Genomic DNA, 22,475 nt, shown 5'->3' with positions numbered 1-22,475 from the left:
GACTAAAGTCCCGAAATGACTTGAATGTCTAAAGCAACGTTCAATTGTTTGCTGTCATTTTCTCAAGTAGATTAGTTGATTTTACTCACTTTTAATAAAATATCTTCCTTTTGCAATATTGTGATAATTATCTGTTAAATTAATCAACGATTAAATAATAATTTATCATAATTGTCAAGTGCTAAAATAATGTCAAAGTTATATTAAAAAATTAAAATCGAATATTTTTCTATTACCCTATTGTCAACTAGTATTGTGTGTTAAATTGAGTCATGTCACAATAAAATTTACATTGTTAACAACAATTATTTCATCAGCTTTAAATTTAACCTACTTGTTTATTTATTTATTAAAAAAGTTTTTATTGATTATCAGTAAGGTTTCAAAGTTTAATATATCAATTAAATGAATTTATTGACATCAATATTAAAACAATGTATTTTATATTTTTGTAGAAAATGGTCAAGTTGTATGCATTGACAGTTTTGTACAAAGGACCAGTATCAGCAGTTGCATTGAAAAAAGCATTTGATGTTGAATCTTTTTCATATTTTCAAAGGGGAAGTGTCAAAGAGTTCATGGGATTTGTCAGTAAGACTATTGTTGAAAGAACACAAATTGCTGCTAGACAAAGTGTTAAAGAAGGAGGTAAATATATTTTTTGTTTTTACCTTTTGTTTATAAAGTCACAATATTTCGATAAATAAACTATTATTTCTTTTAGAATACATGTGTCATGTTTATGTACGTGGTGATAGTTTAGCTGGTGTGCTAATATCAGATCATGAATATCCAAATCGTGTATCACATACACTCTTGACAAAAGTACTTGATGAATTTGCAGCAAAACATCCAGCTGACAGTTGGCCAACACTAACTGAGGCAACAAGTGATTATCCACAAATTAATACATATTTAGCTAAATATCAAAATCCACAAGAAGCTGATTCACTCACTAAAATGCAAAATGATCTTGATGAAACTAAAATCATACTGGTAAATATATAAATTAATTTTAATCAACAAAAATAATAAATAATAATTTATATAATTTTATAGCACAATACTCTGGAGGCTGTTTTACAACGTGGTGAAAAACTTGATGATCTTGTTTCAAAATCAGAAGGTCTAAGTATACAATCAAAAGCATTTTATAAAACAGCAAGAAAGACAAATTCATGTTGTAGTTTAGCACCTTAATAAATCATCATCATTTTCATCTAAAAAATAACAAACAAAAATATATATCATTAAAAAAATAAATAATTGCTGGTTTGATGTTTTGATTGGTATAACTAAATATATATATGACAAATAATTCAAATGGATTATTAATTAAATATTTTCGATGTAAAGTTTATAAAAAAAAAATGCTACTGAGCGTGATTCCATTTAACCATTGAAACATATAAATGTTATTAGTTAATTATCATGATATTAATGTCACTGAGATTTATAAACAATTCAATATATTCATTGAAAATTTTCAATTAATTTTTTTAACATTTGAGGCTTATTTTTTGATTGACAAAGTTGTTGTTAATTTCAGTTTTATCATTGAGTTAAAAGACAAAAATTAAAATTCATTAACAGTATTGTAAATAACCAAGTGTTCATTAAAATAATCACGAGGATTTAAAATTCTGATAAAGAGTTTAAGACCACCTGGATACCAGTTATAAATTATTATCAACCATTGCATTCCTTGATTATTATTTTTTTTAATCTTATTTATTACAAAAATTAAAGAAAAAAAAATTCCAAATCACAATAAACAGTTATTTATTTTAACTTGTTATCAATTATTTTCTTTAAAGATGAATAATTGTAAAATAATTATGTATTACGGTATTGTAATGTGAATGATTATTAAAACTTGAATGTCATTTTTCGTGTATGACAGTTGATGTTGCAATATTGATTGTTTAAAAAAGAAAAAAAAAACCCAAAATGTGTATTGAAAAATTTGTTATCTTGTCCAAAACATGAATAATAATATACTGGCATAAAAACAATAGTTGAAATAAATGTATGCAATTATAACAAAAATAAATTATGTGTAATATTTTTCTGAATTTTATTTCGATAGTATTGTTTCTACTGATATTTAGTAATTCAATGAAAAATTCCACAATTATTATAATATGTTATTTTTAAACTAATATTGATGGATTAAAAAAAATTTATTTTGATCCTTCAATGAGTTTAGCTCGGCTTGGATAACTTTCTCTCGAAAATGTTGTCTTGAACCATATATTATTGGTTGCTGGATCATATCCATCAGCCCATTTAGAGCCTGGACGCTATAAAACAAAAAAAAAAAAAAAAGAATTAATGTCAATATTTATCAAGTAATTTTGTTTATTTCTTAAATTAATTAAAAAGATTTTTACTTTTTCAAATAGCTCGTCTTGTAATTCACGGAAAATGTCTATACTTTTAGCAGACATAAGTAATTCTGGTACATCAAGCCTTGATATAATCATTGTTTGCATCAATTCCATCTTCTGATTATGATAAATATCTCTGTAAGCACGCATCCAATCAATACTACTAAATCTCCAATCTTCCATTTTTGAATCTTCTCTTCCATATCCTTCAAATTTTAAACTTTCAATATCATCAATAACAAAATCCATTTCACCCTCTTCACTCCAATCATAAATAAGCATATGTGCATGTGATGCAATTGTTGGTAAATGTATTTTTTTATAATTATTTTCTACATCTTTGAGAAAATTAAGAGTAACACCTTTTGAATTTTTTTCATGTGGTCTACCACGTTTCATAATATTTTCCAATGATTTTTCAGCTGGTATATCAAGATAAATAACTAAATGTGGCCTTAATAAACGATGTAGACTATTTGCTAATGAACTTTTATAATAATCATATGCACCAGGTGACATATAACCTTGTGTAAGCATTGATTTTGCAAATACAACATCACTCCATGGTGAACGTTGTAAAACAACACCTTGTCCAGTTGATAAAACATGTGTTAATGCATCAATATATGCACTAAAACGTAAAAAATAATAACCCATTTGTATTGATGCTGATAAAAGTCCCTTTGGATTAGCATGAAACATTTTATCATCATAAAATTTTGCATCATCTGGTAATTTTGGATTAAATGTACGATAATCAAAACCAGTTGGATCAATATGATAATCATCAAATGTTGGAGTTGGCATATATAACATTTCCAATTCATCAGCTAATTGCATAGCAAATTTTTCTTTTCCAACAGCTGGCAAACCTTCGACAATAACAATTTTTGAATTATCATCCATTCTTTCAATCATTGCATCTGTCCATACATGCCAAAAAGCGTATGATTTATTTTTCCAATCAAATGGAGCTGGACGTGGTGGTCTATCATCTCTCAATGCTTTACCAGTAATCCATGCAATTTGATTAATATTTACACTTGTTTTTTTAACACTCTAAAACAATGATAATTAATTTAATTAACAAAACAATTATCAATCAAACTTAACAATTGATTACTAACCTTACATAATCCTGTTATGGCTCCACAGGGTGATAATTTTGAGTGCCCAAGTCTTAATAACACCGCCATGATTACTGTAAAAAATAACACAATATATAAATAAATAAAATAAATTATACTTTTTATTGTAATGTTTATTTATTAATTTTAACAACTATCAGAAAAATCAGCTGGAACTAACCAAGTGTCTCTCCTGGTCTCTCCCACTCTCTCTCTCTCTCTTTTTTATTTTTTTTTAATATGACAATGACATGGACATCTAGTCTGAAGTTGGCAAGAATGAATCATCATCAACATCACTTGCAACCAATTTCATGCAATTGAAAATGAAATTTCTTTTTCCATCTTTCTCTCTTGTGTATGTACATTTTCATTTTTCTCTCTATCAAGTTCTAACATAGTGCAATGAGTAAAAAAGAAAAAGAATGATTATTATTCAAAGAAAAAAAAAAAAAATCTCATAAATGGGTAAAAAATCTCTACACTACTCTCTGTCTCTTTCTCATAGAGAAACTGGTTGTCGTTACTATGGATTTGTAGAAAGACATACTATATATTTATAAATGGGTTGTACACAAAATGGACAAAATGTGTGTTTGTAATTATCGAGTGTATGAAATCACAATTATTGAACGATAAAACAGTGTTAAAATTTGTAAATCACAGTGAACATTATAATATAATCAATAAAATTATTTATAATTTATAACATTACATTAATAAATACATTTTTTTTCACATAAATTTATACACAAAAAAAAATAAAATACAATAGTCATAATAATAATAACAACAATAATCAGTATATTCATAATAATATTATAAATAAAAAAATAATATATTTTTTAAATTAAAATATATTCAATAATTATTTTTTAAATGATTAATTGAATTAATATTTGAAGCCGGGTCTTGTGAAGCACACACAAAAACACTATTGTCTTTTTCATTATTAATTTATAATTAAAAAACAAAATCAAGCCAATAATTTTTTGACAATATCCATTAGGAATGTCTAAAAATATTTCATATATTTTTTAACATTAAATTTACAAATAAGAAGAAGAAAAAAAAATGAATAAATAATTCATAATTTTTCATTTACTTTGATATTTTTATATGAATTTATTTTTTGCATTTATTAATGTACGAAAATTGGAGCATTAAAATGGGTAAGTTTATTTTTTTTATATTTTTTTTTAAATAATACAAATGTATTATTATATATTTTTCTATTTATGGGTACTGTTGCGAGGCAGAGATTTTTTTTTTCTAAAATGTTTTTTTTTTTTTTATTATAACTTTTTCTTGGGAGTGTGTGAAAGCACACCATAGAAATAAAAATGCAATTGAGATCATCAGTTTGATTTATTTATATATATAATAAATATATATGTGTATTGGTTGAACAGCATATTTGTAATTTATACTTTGTAATTCAAGTTGGAATATGATATCCTTGGTATTTATTTATTTATTTTCTCAAGTCAATACAGCCTTCGACTTGTCATTTGTTTGATGATTTTTTTTTTCAAAAATAAATATATATTTTTGTCAACACTTTAATTTAATTAATTGAAAAAAAATATTTGATTTTATTTTTTTTTAAATAGATACCCAAGGAGGTATATCACGTAATGCTGGTCCAGGTCTTTATGAATTTCTCATGGAGGCTGAACTTCAACAGTATTATGCAGGAATTCGAGGTAATTTTTTCCTTCTTTGTTTCATTAAAAAAACAATAAAATAGTTTTAAATAATTAATTTATAAAAAAATAATTTATTAGGTGACTTGAAGGTACAGACAACAGCACAATTAAAATATGTAACAGAGGATGATTTAACAACAATTGGAATGAGTAAACCAGAAATGCGTAGATTAAAAAAATATTTTCAAAAACATTTTCCACAAAATTATTTATTGAAATTTAAAAAAATGTTATTATCCAAAAGAGAGGGTTGTGATCAAATTGGTGGCTTGTCAATTCTAGCTGAAGAAAAACAAGATAAACCACCAATAAAAGTACCAAATAAACATATGATACCAGCAGATGCAATAATTGTTAATAAAGAACTTGGTACTGGTGAATTTGGTGTTGTACAACAGGGTGTATGGACAAATGATGGTGAACGTATACAAGTTGCAATAAAATGTTTATCACGTGAAAGAATGCAAAATAATCCAATTGAATTTTTAAAAGAAGCAGCAATAATGCATGCTATTGATCATGAACATATTGTACGTTTATATGGTGTTGTACTTGATACAAATTCATTGATGCTTGTTACTGAATTAGCACCATTACGTTCATTACTTGAATGTTTAAAAGAGCCAAGTTTACGTGCTAGTTTTCCAGTATTATCATTATGTGATTTTTCAATACAAATATCTGATGGTATGCAATATTTAGAAGCTAAAAGATTAATACATCGTGATTTAGCTGCACGTAATATACTTGTATTTTCTAAAAATAAAGTTAAAATATCTGATTTTGGTTTATCAAGAGCACTTGGTGTTGGTAAAGATTATTATCAAACAAATTTTAATGTTAATTTAAAATTACCAATAGCATGGTGTGCACCAGAATGTATATCATATTTAAAATTTACATCAGCAAGTGATGTATGGGCATATGGTGTTACATTATGGGAAATGTTTAGTTATGGTTTTCAACCATGGGCAGCTCTAACTGGACATCAAATATTAGAAGCAATTGATGAACCAAATTATCAACGTCTTGAACAACCAGATTGTTGTCCAAATGATTATTTTTTATTAATGCAACAATGCTGGCAACATGAACCAACAAAAAGACCAAAATTTCATGAATTAATAAATTTATTACCAGATTTAAAACCTGAACAAGTACAAGCTGTACAAGATAGTTCAGAAATTGGACAATTATCATATCGTCAAAGTGATATTATAACTGTATTAGATAAAGGAGGTAATAATATATTATGGAAAGGTGTATTAACAAATGGTAAAACTGGATTATTTAATCCAGCTCATACAATTGCTTATCTTGGTTCAAATTTACCAAGTAATAAACCTGGTGAATTTACACGTGGTGATGGTAAAAATGTATTTTCATCATCACAAAGAAAAAAAATACGTACTGATATGATATCATCACCACAAGGTGATTTAAAACATACTGGTCATGTTGGTCTTGATGGAGCATATTTTGGTGATATTAGTTTTCTTGGTGGTAAATATCCACATTTACCAAGACAAGTTGTAACACCATATAAACCACATGAAGATGTTACTGATAATTCTAGTCAAATTTATAGTCAAGATGAACGTAATGCTGAGGCATCATCATGCACAAATAAAGACAGTAGAAATTCACATGGTTTTCAAGATGTTAGCATTGATGGTTTATGGTCAGATACAACATCTGAATTATCATTTACAAGTACAAATCATAATAAAATTAATAAAAAAAATCATCAACATGATTCAATTATAATGCCAAATTGTGCTAGTGCCATTGAAGCACTTGGTGCTGATCATGAATATCATGAAATTAGTGATGAAGAAAATCAAGATAGTCCATTGAGATTTGATAAACCATTAAATTTTGATTTTGGACCAAGTTTATTGGATGAAATGGATCAAATGTTTCGTTCACTTGGTAAATAATATCTTGATAATCTTTTTTTTTCTTTTTTTTCACTTTTAAAAATAATAAAGTCTAATTCTTTTTTTTAATTTATTTTTTAAGGTTCTTCACCACAACCACCTCCACCACCACCACCACCATCTTCATTGTCTGGTCATCATTCATCAGCTGAACATGAATCAAGTAATGCTAGAAATGAACTTCGTGAAATTCAAGCTAAGCAGAGTAACAAAAAAAAACAAGCCAGCGTGAGTCCCACAAATGTACAGTGAAATTTTTATTTCTTTTTTTCTCGTTTTGTTTTTTTTTTTTTTTTTTTGTTTTTTTAATTATAATTTTTAAAAAAATCACATTATTTTATTCTTTTTATTTCGAAATATTAATTTATCATAATTCACAAATATCATTATCAACCATCATCATCATCATCCAGTCTTAATTCGTACGGCAAAATTAATAACACACTAACACAAATCCCCTATATCAAAAGTAAAATTAAAGAAAAAAAAAAAAAACAATAAATATCAGGTGAAACCAATCTCAGCTGCCGATCAGAAAACTCTTTATTCGGCAATTGCGATGGCACAGGAATTGACCGCACGTTCAATGTCGGATCTTGACCATCCACCAGATTCACCACGAACACCTGCAAGTCCAACAAGACGCAGAAAATTTTCATTTAAATTGCCACATCAACACAGTCCTAAACCCGACAGACGACACTTTTCTGAGGAAGCTGCTAGTATACCTGACATACAGGTACATACATTTTTTATTTAAACAAAATTACAATATCTATTTTTTTTTTTTTTTTCTCAATTGGTATATATTTTAAAGACACAATATTATAATAAAATAAACATAAAAAAAAAAAAAATCTATTTATCCACACCAACACAAACAAATTAAGACATTATGATTAAAAAGTTTTTTTTTTTTTCTTTTTATGGCAGATGTTTTTCTTAGACTCATCTCAAGTAAAATAATAATTATTTCAGTTAATGATTTTTTTTTTATTTCATTTGATTATTAATAATTTTTATTAACATTTATTACTAACAAAAGTATCAATGAATTTGTAATATTTGATAAAACATAACAAAAACTAACGTAATATTTCAAAATCCATTTCCTATTTCCTCTTTAATTAATTATTTATTTATTTATTTATTTAAAAATATATATATTATTAATTTGCGTGCACTGCATGATAATAAATAGTGGCTATGCTCAAGTTTACAATCTCTATCATCAACAGTATCAAGTATTGAATCACTTGGTGCTCCATCAACTCTTAAATTACCATTATGGGACAAGGCATCTGCTGAATTTTGTTTTGCAAAATCACGTGAATTATTAACAAAACCAAGTGCCTGGACATCCTATATGGATATGGAATTTGATACACGTATTATTAATGATAATGATTCAATTAAAAAAAGTCTTGTTAAATCAACAGAATTTTTAGATAATGGTAATCGTAATGGTAGTATTAATAATTTTGGTAATGGTGATGTATTAATTGAAAAAAATAATACACAAACAAATGGTAATGGTAAAATATCATATTTATCAAATTCAAATTTAGAAATGTCAAAAGATGCTAAACGTGTATCAACAAGTTATATTGATCGTTATTTTGATCAAACAAAATATTATGATGATGATACAAATATAGAAGAATGTTTTGAACGTGAAATTTATGGTTTTGAAGAAGAAAAAAATCATTTAAAAAATTCAAATAATAATTTAGATAATAATGAAAGAATTAATTATTGGACAAATCATTTTTCAACAAGACATGATACATTTGGTAAAAATAAAATGCTCAATAATCAAGATATCATGAGAAAAAATAATATTAAAACAAATGATAATAATTATCAATTTGAAAATATGTCAAATTATCAAATACCATATGTTAAAGCAAAATCATTTGATTTATCAACTGATGGAATTATGAATTTTGATGTTGGAACAAGACCAAAAGTACCTGGTTCAATTAAATTTAATTTATCACGTGATGAAGTTGAAAAACGTATTGAAATACAAAAAGCAAGAGAAGCTGCTTATCATGCTGAAAATGTTAAAGCTCGAAATTATAGAGCAGCAGCAGCATCATCATCAGCAGTAGCAACAACAAGTTCTACTGTTGCATCGTCATCATCATCATCAACAACAACATCAACAATAGCAACAGCATCAAGTTTTGACAGTACAACACGAGCAAATTTAGATACTGTTAGAATTAAAATACAAAGTTATCGTAAAATTGAAGACAATAAAAATGGTCATGATAATAATTATCCTTTTTTAATATCAAATAATCCATTATTTATATCTGAGACTGATAAACAAGAATCACCACTTTATAGTAGTTCAGAAAGTTTAAGAGTTAATTTTCAACGTTTACGAAGAAAATCTGATGCTGAAATTGGTAATGGTAGTAGTGATTTAAGTAGTAAAATATTTGCTGAAAAATATCACAGAGAAGTATCTGGTTTAGAGAGTGTTAAAAATTATTTAGATGCTAAAAAAGGACAAAGATTTAATCTTGGTCTTGGTAAATTAACACAAAATATGATACAACTTGGTAAAAATATTGCTCAAAATTCACGTAATTTAGAGTCACCAAATGCCAAATCAAAAGTATCAAATATGAGAAATTTAGATGATATAACATCTAGCTCAATTATGAGAGATATTAATTTTATAGAACCACAATTACTCAAACAAGATTCACAAATTAAAAAAACATCTAACAATAATTTTTTACTTGATTCAAAAAATCGTAATGGTCATTCATCAAATGGTCATAATGATAATTCATCAGCTTCACCAATTAAAACAAATAATCAACAACAACAACAACAACAACAACTTAATATTCTTGATCCTCCAAAATTATATCAAAATGATACGTCAAAAAATGATTATGGAAAACCAGAAATAATTGTTGATACAATAACAACAAATACAAATATTTATCGTCACAGAACTGGCTCATTATCTGAAACAAAAAGACCAGTTATAAAAAATATACGTAGATCATTTCATCCTGGTGCTGAATCAAGTGAAGATTCAGATTCAATATCACATTCTGAAACTGATATACGTGCACGTTTACGTTTTAAAAAACGTAGTAAAAAAGTACCTCAAAGTTTACGTTTAAATTTAAATAAAAATAATAATAATAACAATAAAAGTATGTTTTTACATCCAGAAACAGCACGTGGTTGTTCAATAATTGATCATACTGGTAAATCACCACCACCATCAACAAGTTTTTTAAATTCATTATCACCACCATTTTCATCACGTAACAACATGTTATCATGGCCAGAAAGTGCACCAAGTTCAAGTTTAACATTTACAAGTAATTCAGAACTTGATTCAGATACAAGCTCAGCTGAATATCCTGAATTTACACAGGATGCACTTACATTTCCACCATCACCAGCACCATAATATTATTATACCACCATTACAATTACTAAAATTATTTAAAAAAAATATACTACGGTATTAAAAATTTCTCAATTAATTATTAATAATAATTTATAATCAAAAGACACATTGTCAAGTGACAATTGCTCCAATTTTATACAAAAAAAAAAAAAAAAAATTATCATAATAACGTATATTCATATTTTCGATTATATTAAAAACGTATTTACGCTTAGCATGCCTGCATGACATACTATTTAATATTATTATATAACATTTGATACCTTGAGTATTGTAACGACTATTATTACTAATCATAATATTATATACACGAATGAAACATAAAATTTTGATACATTTACAAATTTATACCATTTGTACTATGAGCTGAATAATTATAATAATGATTATTAATTATAGTAGAAAAGTGATTTTATTATTTCCATATTGTGCACAATAGCTTTTAAATTTTTTTTATAATTTATTTATTTATTTTTTTTTTAAACCTTTATTAATTTTTATTATTATTAATATTATTATTATTTTGATTGGAAAAATTAATTTCATGTTTAAATTCCTTTTTTTTTTTTATTCTTTTTGTTTTTTTTTTTTTTTTTTTTGTTATTCATTTCCCAAATTCTTTTTTTTTTTTTTCCCTATTTCCTTATTTCATGTGCAGGCAACACTCTCTGATGAAGCAAAGGAAGTTTACAATAGCCTGGTTGAGACACAAATGCTGGAAACAACAACAGACACAAATCCATTGAGAATGTTAAGATCCGGTGTTCCAATAATGCGTCCACGTTTACGTGGTAATCGTTATAATAGTATGTCAAATACAGTAACAACAAATATTGATGATAATGGTAATTTTTGTGATTCATCATTGATTAATGATTTTAATAATATTGGATCAAAAACATTACCAAAATTACGTTCATCACCAATACATGCACCATCACATGCACCACCAGCAATACCAACAACAAATGGAAAAATACTTGAACGTTATAATTCAGCAATTGGAATTGAAAATAATCAAAATCAAAATAATATTGAAGAAAATCCAATTCCATTACCACCAAGAGATCGTTCAAAAACATTACAACCAAAATCAAGTTTAACAAGACATCAACGTAAACATCCATTAATTATACCTGGTGATGGTGTTACAAGAACATTAGCTAAAATGGCTGTTGATAATTCAGATATTGAAGATCAAGTTGATGGTTCATATTCATATAATTTACCTGACACAGAAGTAACAACAGAATCGAAAAATTTTACTGTTGACTCAAGGACATCTGAAATTGCATCAAATAGGTAAATTTTTATATTTAAAATTAATTTATCAAGTATCACAATTTAATATAATAATAATTGTTGTTTTTTTTTTTTCAATTAAATTTCAGTCCTGATGAATTTGAAAGACGAATTGATTCAGAACTATCTGCATTGGATTCTTTATCACTTGAAAATAATAGAATGCATCGTTGCAGTATGATATCCGAGGATTTATTAGAATTTTCAGAAAATTTAATTGATTGTGATGATAAAGATTCAGATGACAATACAAATGAGTGTGATGATAATGTACCAGATGAATCATGTAATGCAAATTTAATAATAAAAGATGAAATTAAAAAATCAAATAACAATGAAGGCATGCATAAAGAAACAATTGGACCAAGTCAAGGTTCATCATTGTCGTTATTTAAAGTTAATGAAAGTGTTAAACGTATTGATGAAAAAAAACATGGACGTACTAGTGATTTATCAAGACAATCAGATCATGTTTCTTGTGAAGATTTATTAGAATTTGCTTGTGATGGACCAAATGTTAGACGAACTCGTGGTCCTCATAATGGTGAACAATCAGATGAAGTACGTATTATGATGAAAGTACTTCATGATCAATCAAGTCCTGAATCATGTGTTGCTGCTCTTAATGCTACTGACTGGGATGTTTTGGCGGCAATTAAACTTGAACGTTTACAGGGACTATTAAAAAAAGAAGATAATTTTGTTGCTCTTGAAGATTGTCAAGTCATGCTTAGCCAGTGTGGTGGTGATGTTGTTAAAGCTGCTGCTCTTCTTCGAAATACAGAGGATACTGCTTCAGTTTAATTTACCCAAATATATTTATATTTCATTTAAATAAATATTTACATCTTTATACATATTATAATCGGGAGAATAATCTTTTTATATTCTATATATAAAAATTAGTGTTTGCTTTTTTCTTTTTAATATTTTTCAACGAAAAAATCACATGTCTTCAATGAAAATATATTTCGTCATAGTAAATTATTTATTATTCATATTATATATAAAAAAAAATATATATATAAATAAACAATTATATTAGTAGTTTTCGTTAAAAAATTTCGAGTGTTTTTTTTTTTTTTTTTCTTGAATTAAAACTATATATAAAAAAAAAAAAATAATAATTTAATAAAAATAAAATAAAAATGAGTTTGATAATTTTGTAAATGAAATAAAAAGTTTTTATATGTAATTTAAAAAAAAAATGAATTTTATTATTGATCTGGTTTATAATAAGATGATATTCAACATAAAAATTTTTCTTCTATTAATTTATTTAGAATGTGAAAAATGTAAAAGATAAAAATGATAAATGGTTACAAATATCTCTTCAAACTAAAAAATGCTTTCTTTTCAAGTGCCTGAACGTGAATAAAATTTAATATTAAATTTTTTCAAGCACGTGTTTCAAAGTAACTCCAATGAAACAAGAGAAAATCGAATTTAAAAGTATTGTTAGTCGATGATAATTAGTTTCAGTAATAAAAAAATAATAAAAAGAAAAAAAAAACATATGTATGAAAGTCGTGGAACATGGTAAAAGGCGTGCAAGCGTAGCATATTAATTTGTAGTATACAACGTGTTTTAGGGTGTTTGTAAATTTGTAAAAGAATAAAAACGGATGTGGGTGCGCGCGACAGAAATAACTCATTTGCTTGTGAATAGTAATATTTATTATTTTTCATTTCTGTCAACCTGTGCAAGCCAGTGTCATTGTTATCAATATACACAAATATATATTTCATTATTATTATTTAATTATTTATGTTTTCTCATTTTAAACTTCTGGGTGGCAGCTGCTGGAACAAGTCGATTGATTTAATTTCATTTTTATGTTATTTATATAATTAAAATAATCATCAACCAATTAATACGATATCTAACATACATTATCATTAATAAAAAAATAAATTTTAATCTATACATAAAATTTAATACAAAGCCAGATAATTATTCTAAAAGTTTTTGTTATTAAATATAAATATGATGATAGGTGTTTGTTTAAGTGTGCTTTTTTTATGTTTATTAGACTGCTGGTTTTTTTTATATTTAGTTTTCTATTTAGTTTTTTTTATATATTGGCTTTTGTATTTTGAATATACTCACATAGTTATTTACAGAGTCAATGCGTGTTGTGGCTCGTTGAAGCATTGTTCTTAATATTTGTAATGGTAAACGTTATAGTAAACTAAGTTCCGGACTAGAACACCTTTCGATTCACAATCTCTTTTCATCAGTTATACTCTTCTTTCATCCATGACTTCCTGTCGTTTCTTTTGGCATTTTCAAACGAAAATTTTCTATTCTATTCTCTATATATTATACAATCAATGTATTCTTACTTTTTTTTTATTCTCATGATGAACTCTTTCATTTATTTTTTTTTAAATATGAATATCACCACAACACTTTGTAACGTTTAATCTAATGAGCTACCATATGTTAAAAAATACTGTAAGGTGGCCTATAGTACGTTGCAAGGTGGTGGTAAAAAGCCAAAAGGTATATCTGGACTTCTTGTCTGTTCCTCAGGGCCTATATTCTTTGGTTTATATATTTATTTATTTATTCTTTTAAGGTGATCACTATCTCACCCAGCCGGTATGGTGGAGTGTGTGTAGCTGCTACCGCCTGGTCGATTCATATCTTTTTGACTTGTTCTTTTTTTTTTTTTTCGCGATACTACATCGTAGATCCTCGGTCTGCCAACTCAAACCCATAACTAAAGTCTTGTTTCTTCGACAGGTCAAGCTCTACACAGCCCACAATAGACAGCCCCCTTTTTTTTTTCATTTTTTTTTTTTTCATCATCCACTTATTTCTCTCTGCCCATTAGAGATATACTACAACAACACAACTAATTCTTTGAATTTTTTATTTTTTGTATCTTTTGACTCTTCAACATATCAACCCATCAAAATATCCGACAATATATTTCTTACAACGATCCTATAACGAAACACATAATTTTCAGCGAAAAATAATGACTTTTTTTTTTTTTTCCATTGCAATTTGCACCTGGAGAAAAAAAAAAAAAAACCAAAAATTCATTATTTTAACATTAAATTTCCATAAATGAAATGTAGAACAAAATTTTTTAGTTTATAATGTCAAAAAAAAATTTCACAATTAAATACCAATCAATATATGCACCTGGTACCAAAAAAAGAAATCAAATTTCATGGTTTTTCGAACAAAAAAAAAAAAAAATTAAATCAATGTATGTATTTAACGTTATCGTTGATAAATATATATAAATGAAAGTGATTAACAGGTTTGCCCTGATTTCTTTAAGTACAAAAAAATGTATTTAAAAATATAAAACAAATGTAAAATGTGAAGTACTAACAGGTTTTATTAAATCTCGACACATTCATGAAGGAAGTGCACCCGTTGTATTAACATAAAAATTGCCAGATGTAAAATAAAAAAAAATAAAAGATTGGGCTTGTTGAAAATTGGCTTGTCCACCTGTTAAGTGAACGTTAATTAGTGGCAAACGAGGGTTCTCGGTGATTTTGTTGATGGGTTATCCTTAAGCAGAAATTTTTGTTGTTTTCCACATTCTATATTTAATTTTTTTTTTTTTTTTTTTGAGCACCTTCAATCTCACACCGTGGATGTCGTGATTTCGTTTCGGTCAAGCAGATGCAGCAACAAAAATCAGATCATAAATGTATCACATGTTTCTTGTTAATTTTTACCGGGTCAACAAAATTACTAATTGCTATATGCCATGACCAAAAATATCATAATCATCATAAAATTTATGAGTTATTTTTTTTAAATTATTTTTAAACACTCAATGTGAAAGCGTGATAAATTAAAAAAATATATTATTTTTAAATGATTTTATGATATACTTATTAAATATTGTTACAATGTGTAAATCTAATTTTTTTTTTTTTTTCAACCATGGTAAATTATTTCTTGTTGATTCGTTTAAAGATAAAAATTTTCTATTTATTTTGGTGCTATTTTTAAGTTGATCTTCCGGTTGATCTTGCTTGTAGCCTCCCGTAATTATTGATTAATTTTTTGTTAATCTCTAAAGTAAATAATCATTCAAAAATAAAAAATCAATTGACAAAGTAATTCTATAAATTTAAAAGCCATTTAAATTATACCAATCAATACAGTATATAATTGGTGAAATTATTTTTTTTAAATTTTCTACAAGAAAAATAGCACCCAGTTGTTTGATCGTCATAAACATCAATTGAATCGATATAAACATAATTATAACATCCTCCAAAAAAGAAAAAAAAAAAAAAAATTAATTTAATATTTATAAATGTTGCGGAAGATCACTTCCGTTGCGACCAACACGAATAACGGTAAAAAAAAACAAAACCAAAAAATTAAAGGAAATATCTGCAAGCATGTCTTCCTCACGCAGACAAAATTAATTTCAAAGGATACATATACGTATTTTCAAAAGTTGATTATAATTTCACAAAAAAAAAAAAAAAAAAACATTGTCTTAAATACTCCGCAACGTCTCCAACACTTGTTATTACAATAATTTTTTATTTATTGATTTTGTATATTTTCCGACAAATAAAATGAATAAATATATTAAATAAATATAGATAAATGAATATATAAATAATCCAGGACTATGTGAATTGAACGAGGTTATATGAAAATAAGACAAAGCCGGAAATGGGCGTTCGATATGCGCATGCGACGATCGACACGCAATGCAGATCGCTCTAATTTTAGATCTTGTCATTCTTGACGCCAGCTGGTGTACTCCACCCCGTCTATTACCATCGTTTATACTCATTTTCATATTTACAAAAAATATTGTATACCTTTATTCACCAATGCGTACATAAATTTGCAAAAAAAAAAAAACAGTTTAAATAATAAAATAAATAAAAAAAAAAATACAGTAGTACAAAACGTTTTTCCTCAGACGCGCAAAAGTATGAATGACGCTTAACAAATATAAGGTTTTATTGGACATAAAATATTATTTTTTATGTAAAATGAATGAATAAATGTGGACGTACATGTTCTTATCACGCACACGGGATGTTACTTGATGAACGGTATTATAACTGATGAATAACATATACGCACTATTAATATAATTTTATACTCACTGAATAATATTTTTGTCTGAATCTTTGAATTTTCAATGCATTGTACATATTATTTGCATTGTATTTCATGGCATTGACATTATTTTTACGTTAATATTAACATTTTGTTTTCATATTTTTAATATTAAAATTAATTAATGACTTCCTTGTGTCGTGTCATCTGGTTGATTCGTATATACACATTTTAAATTACACGTTTCTTAGTCATGGATAATTTTCTTATCCTTTTTGTTACGTTTTTTTTATTTTTTTAACATTATTTGTCATGTATATGATGATAATTTTTCAGCAGTTAATTTGTAAATGTTGATAATAATAAATGTATATTTAAAATGTGAATTAAAAAAAAAATAAAATAAGTATATGATAAATGAAAAAAAAAATATATACTAAAGTGTTACTGACATTGGTACTTATATTTTTTGACCAAACATTCAATAAGCCATTGAGTTTTAACATCCGGTTGTGCATCAAATGACTTGTTATTCAGTGTCATCATATTATTCTTTTTTTTTTTTGTTGAGTAAAGATTCTTGTATACAAGTTTGTAAAAACATTGTGAGATACATATTGTAAGGAAAAAAAAAAAAATTTCAATGAAACAGACGGATGGATGAATTACACAGAGACATATATATTTTTTTTTTTAATTTTATATATATTGTATGTAGACAATATATGTTATCGCCTTTAAATGCCAAAACCGCAGCCAGATGTTGAAAGAGAGCCTTCGATTCATCGCGGCTTTGCATTAAATTGTAATTTATATATATACATCTTTCTCTTATTCACCCCTACCAAAATTTTTTGTGGCTTTTTTTTTTTCCTTTTGGTTCATTGTTTTGTACAACCAGCTGCTTGATTCGTTGAATTTACCATTTCACCCACACGCCTATCATTTTATATGTACAAACAAATGTTTATATCATTTATATCAATATGTAGTATTAATTTAATAATATATTTACAGCAACTTATGAATGCTTCAATAATTTTTTTAACAATATTTCAATGGTGCATTATGAATTTTAAATATCGCATACAATAAAATTTTATATATGTATTTTTTTTATTTAATTTTAAAATTTCAATGAATATAGGCTTAATTATTTTTGTTAATTAATTTTTTTGAATTAAATGTTTATCAAATAAATTATCGATGTAGGGAAAGCATTGATTATTGTAAAAATACCATAATTCGTATTTTCGAAATTTCGATTTTATAAAAATTCTCCAAAGAAAACGCATCGATAATTTTTTTTGAAATTTTTACAGTGAATAGAGACAAGCTTTAGCTAGTCTAAAAAAAATTCCTTTTATTGGCCAAGCATTATTTATTACTAAAAAAAATTAAAGTATATTTTTAAAAATTCTCGAAATTTTTTATCATATAGATTTAATTATTTTTGATATTTTTATCATCAAAACAAATTCATAGTAATTTAAAAAATTTGAAAATATAATAGCTATATAAGTGAAGATAAAGATTGAAGAAGAACATTTTATAACAAGTATGCGGGAAAAAATTTAAGATGCAAAAAAGTAAACAATGAAAGGAAGTCAAGGTCCAACGAACCAAGAATTGTTTCCTCTTTTCTTTTCTGATTTTATATTGCTCAACTATTAAATGATTCTCTCGAGTGAAATATTCATACGAATTTGGTATATATTATAAATATATTATAGAATTTTTTTTTTTTTTTTTTTTCCCTCATATGGGTTTTGTATTGACATATCATTTGGATCCCTCTGTTACTATACACCGTTACAATACATCCGTTTAGAATTTTTGATTTGAATACGATAGACTATATTTATTTGTGATTTTATACATATTAAATAAACAAATGCGAAAACGTGCGAACTTGATTTTCTTTTTTTTTTTATCTGATCATACAGATATACCGATATCAAAAAGCCACATGTGAATATATTATTTGCAAGAAAAAAAAAAATCATATACTATTTTAAAAATTTTTTTTCTTTATGGTTTTTTAAATATTTTTAAATATTATTAACAAAAAAATATCGAGCACATTTGCAACGCCTTATAACCGATTGTATACTTTATGTAAATAATTTTTTTCCAATTCTTTTTATGCGAAAATTTAAAAACAATGAAAATAAAAATTTGACAAAAAAAGGCTCAAATTTTGTATACCCACATACAATTATAAAACCACTAAATATATATGACACAAAAATAAATTACAGACTTGAAAATATGAAAAAAAAAAATACTTTTTAAAATTTAAGAAAACAAAATAATTAACTGTAAACAAAAAAATTTTTTTTTAGACACATGAAAAGTTCAATTGATGTGCAGTGGTTTCGATGTGTAGTAACCATCAATTAGCATCATCATCTGACCATTTTTCATATATAAAAATGCAACGTGTGTTCCACGCCAAGAGCAAATAACCGTTCAAACGTATTTAACATTAAGAACAATAAATTCTTCAAACCCTTTTATTTTTATTCAATATATTATCGATGTAAAAAAAGGGTTTTTTTTTTTACCTAACACTGGACAGACAGATGCTAAACCTGATGCTTACACACAGGTACACACTGTTCGATATAAATATTTATTGATGAATACCTTTAGGACATGAGTGCATCTTAAATTTCCTTATCGATTTATATATATTCAAAAGCATCCCGACTTTTTAATATAGCATCAATTTGGCGGTTTGTTTCTCTATTCTACTGTATAATAATGAATTGAGATCGGTAGCCTATAAAATAAAAAGTAAAGATGAATATATAAAAACAAAAAAAGGGTAGAATGAGTAGAGAATTAAGAAAAAAATAAATAAAAGCTGGAGTCAAAGAGTAGAAAAGAGTGTACACACATACACACCTGTGCCAACTGGAGCGTATCCTATTTGTGGCTAAGGGGCTAAATGTTATATAAAAGACGATCGACGAACGGGTGGACAAAACAGGTGGGCCTCACACATGTATATATATTATTGCTGGGATTCACCAGACGGTTCTTCTCACTTAATTCACAATGTATCTTTAGTTTTAAAACACAAGCGCCACCGGCTGATGGAAAGAGGGAGCCAATTGCCCTCGATCTAAAACCCCTTTTTATATATATCTCAACATCACTCGACATTATTACCACACACAAGATTTTTTTTACTTTTTTTTTTTTTTTTATATATGCACTGTGCTTCCGATCTTGTTGTATATATTTTAAATACAATATATATATATATATTGTTAAGCACGTGCGCATATGCGATCGCTTATCGCTCTTTCACGTATTTATCGCTTTTTAACCCACTTGATCTTTTCTCTTTTCCCCTTTTTACATTTTTTATAAATTTATTCTATTTTTTTTTTTTATTTTATACACCGTTCGTCAATCAGTTTTCCCGCATACATATTATCCATCAGAAATAAAAAATAATACATTTTATATACTTTGACAGAATTTAAAATCAGAAAAAAAAAATTTGGTATGTTAAAAAAAAAATCATATGGTATGTTTGAATTTTATTACAAGTTAATAATTAATTTTAAAAAATACTTGTCATTATTTTTTTTTTTTTTTTGTTTTATATTAATAATTGAATTAATATTAATTTTATAATATTTAAATTAATATTTGTTGAAAGATTTTTCATGTAATTATGAAATTTAAAAAAAAATTAATAATGCGTGTGAGAACGGAAGGAGGGTTAAATGTTTTTATGTATATGTAATAAATATAAAAAATTAAAGTTAAAAGGATGCTTTTATTTTATCTTTTTATCTGTTGATATATACTGGTTAGTAAAATAAAAAAGGCGCTTTTTTTTTTCAAATAAAAATGTGATGTTAAACGTTTCCGGATGTTAAAATATAATAAGTGTGTACATTTGAGATGATCTGATGAAGAGTCTTTATCGGTTGACGCCTTAATATCTCGTTTATTTTGTGCTAGCTATTTATACAGTAAAAAAAAAAAGAGGTATGCTTAGACAGGCACTTATGTAGCAGTAAAAAAAAAAAAAAAAAAAAAGTGTATCTAAAAAATTGTATTGTTGATGAAAGGGTCGATGGGGAAGAAGGAGTTCTAGTTGGCACGCATGAGGTAACACAACTTAAGAGTTGAGTTAATATATTTATGCGTATCGAAAGGGTTGGCATAGCACACACAGACGAGTTAGGCCTCTTTTCTTGGTTCATGATAGATTTTTTTTTTGATAAACCAAGTAGGCCGGACACACGAAAATTCATATGTATATATGTTTTATATTATATGGTATTAGCTATTCGCACAGGTGGTTGCCTTTGCATGCTATATCTATTATACACACATGTATCCATTAATACCAATAACTATATCTATACGAAATTAAAGGCTTGTCTTTTTTCGTGGTTTTTATGAATAAAGTGCATCTAGATATTTAAAGCATTTCACGTTAGATTGTTAGATTTATATTAATTATATATTTATACTGTTAAAAATTGTTTGGATATGTAAAAATGAAAACATATGTTGGGACGTACAACAAAACCGTTTTAAAAATTTACCACTGTGTAATTTTTTTTATCGGTTTGTTTAAATTTAATAATACCCAGTTAATTGTTTGGGATAATTTTCGATTGAAGCAGAAAAAAAATGTATGCTGTTATTTTAATGGGTATATTATTTAGACAACAATAGAGATTGAAAAAAAAAATTATTTAAATGAAAAGTAATTGAAATAAAAAATTAATTTAAACGTAGAATAAAAACACATAAAAAGCACATAATTTTGATCAAGAATTCATTGGAATTCATTAATTATTGAAGAAGTTGTGCCAACTTAATATTAAGCTAGCACAACATATTAGAAAAAAAAAACTATCCTAATATAAAAAGGACAAACATCATCGGTCTTCCGGACATTTGATTGGTCATTGTTTTTTTTCTTACTTACTCTCATACAAATTTCTTTCTGTTTGCCTTTTTCTATTATTTTTTTATTTATTTCGTTAGCAACGAAAAAACAACAAAAAAAAGCGAGTAAACAATATTTTTTTTGATATGTTTTTTAAATTGACATATTAAGCTAGCACAACTTTTTTAATAATTATCGGATCTTCAATGCAATTGGGCTTAAAATTTTGTGGAATTATGTGTTTTTATGTGTGAAGAAATTAATTTAAAAGAAAATTTTTTAAAAATTTTTATATTTTTTAAAATTGACATATTAAGCTAGCACAACTTTTTTAATAATCATCGTATCTATGCAATTAGCTTAAAAATTTTGTGCGAATTATGTGTTTTTATGTGTGAAGCAATAAATTTGAAAGAAAATTTTTATTTTTACATTTTTAAAATTTACATATTAAGCTAGCACAACTTTTCAATAATCATCGGATCTTGAGCAATTGGGCTAAAATTTTGCGCGAATTATGTGTTTTTATGTGTGAAAAATAAATTTAAAAGAAAATTTTTTATT

The 22,475-nt window shown here is 26.0% G+C and overlaps 3 protein-coding genes across 11 annotated transcripts in view; 2 read left to right on the top strand and 1 right to left on the bottom strand.

Moving 5' to 3' along the window:
• The first annotated feature begins 27 nt into the window (after positions 1-27).
• LOC122848790 (synaptobrevin homolog YKT6) lies at positions 28-2,061 on the top strand. Of its 2 annotated transcripts, none has more exons than XM_044147105.1 (4): positions 28-374; positions 456-648; positions 725-996; positions 1,060-1,220. In XM_044147105.1, exons 2-4 carry the CDS (start codon positions 459-461, stop codon positions 1,198-1,200), a joined length of 603 nt encoding a protein of 200 aa, XP_044003040.1. In that variant the 5' UTR covers positions 28-374; positions 456-458; the 3' UTR covers positions 1,201-1,220. The 2 variants fall into 2 exon arrangements, with proteins under 2 accessions (XP_044003040.1, XP_044003041.1); XM_044147106.1 differs by having other exon boundaries at positions 48-379; positions 1,060-2,061.
• LOC122848786 (NADH dehydrogenase [ubiquinone] 1 alpha subcomplex subunit 10, mitochondrial) overlaps positions 2,056-22,475 on the bottom strand; it is a 77,937-nt gene continuing 57,517 nt past the window's right edge. The window contains exons 1-4 of one of the 3 annotated variants that reach the window (XM_044147096.1): positions 3,699-3,784; positions 3,518-3,591; positions 2,394-3,449; positions 2,056-2,303 (exon numbers count right to left, since the gene is read on the bottom strand). In XM_044147096.1, the coding sequence (XP_044003031.1) occupies positions 2,184-2,303; positions 2,394-3,449; positions 3,518-3,586 (1,245 nt within the window). In that variant the 5' untranslated portion in view covers positions 3,587-3,591; positions 3,699-3,784 and the 3' untranslated portion in view covers positions 2,056-2,183. The other 2 variants (XM_044147098.1, XM_044147097.1) reach the window with 2 other exon arrangements.
• LOC122848779 (activated Cdc42 kinase-like) lies at positions 3,890-13,777 on the top strand. Of its 6 annotated transcripts, none has more exons than XM_044147081.1 (7): positions 3,890-4,689; positions 5,131-5,223; positions 5,305-7,158; positions 7,249-7,394; positions 7,675-7,905; positions 11,273-11,916; positions 12,006-13,777. In XM_044147081.1, exons 1-7 carry the CDS (start codon positions 4,662-4,664, stop codon positions 12,718-12,720), a joined length of 3,711 nt encoding a protein of 1,236 aa, XP_044003016.1. In that variant the 5' UTR covers positions 3,890-4,661; the 3' UTR covers positions 12,721-13,777. The 6 variants fall into 6 exon arrangements, with proteins under 6 accessions (XP_044003016.1, XP_044003015.1, XP_044003012.1 ...); XM_044147080.1 differs by having other exon boundaries at positions 7,249-7,409; positions 12,006-13,776; XM_044147077.1 differs by lacking the exons at positions 11,273-11,916; positions 12,006-13,777 and adding an exon at positions 8,368-10,977.

This window comes from Aphidius gifuensis, linkage group LG2, assembly GCF_014905175.1.
Source record: "Aphidius gifuensis isolate YNYX2018 linkage group LG2, ASM1490517v1, whole genome shotgun sequence".
Lineage (NCBI taxonomy): Eukaryota > Metazoa > Arthropoda > Insecta > Hymenoptera > Braconidae > Aphidius > Aphidius gifuensis.
Note: the sequence above shows the minus strand (reverse complement) of the source record. Positions and strands in the feature narration are given on the sequence as shown.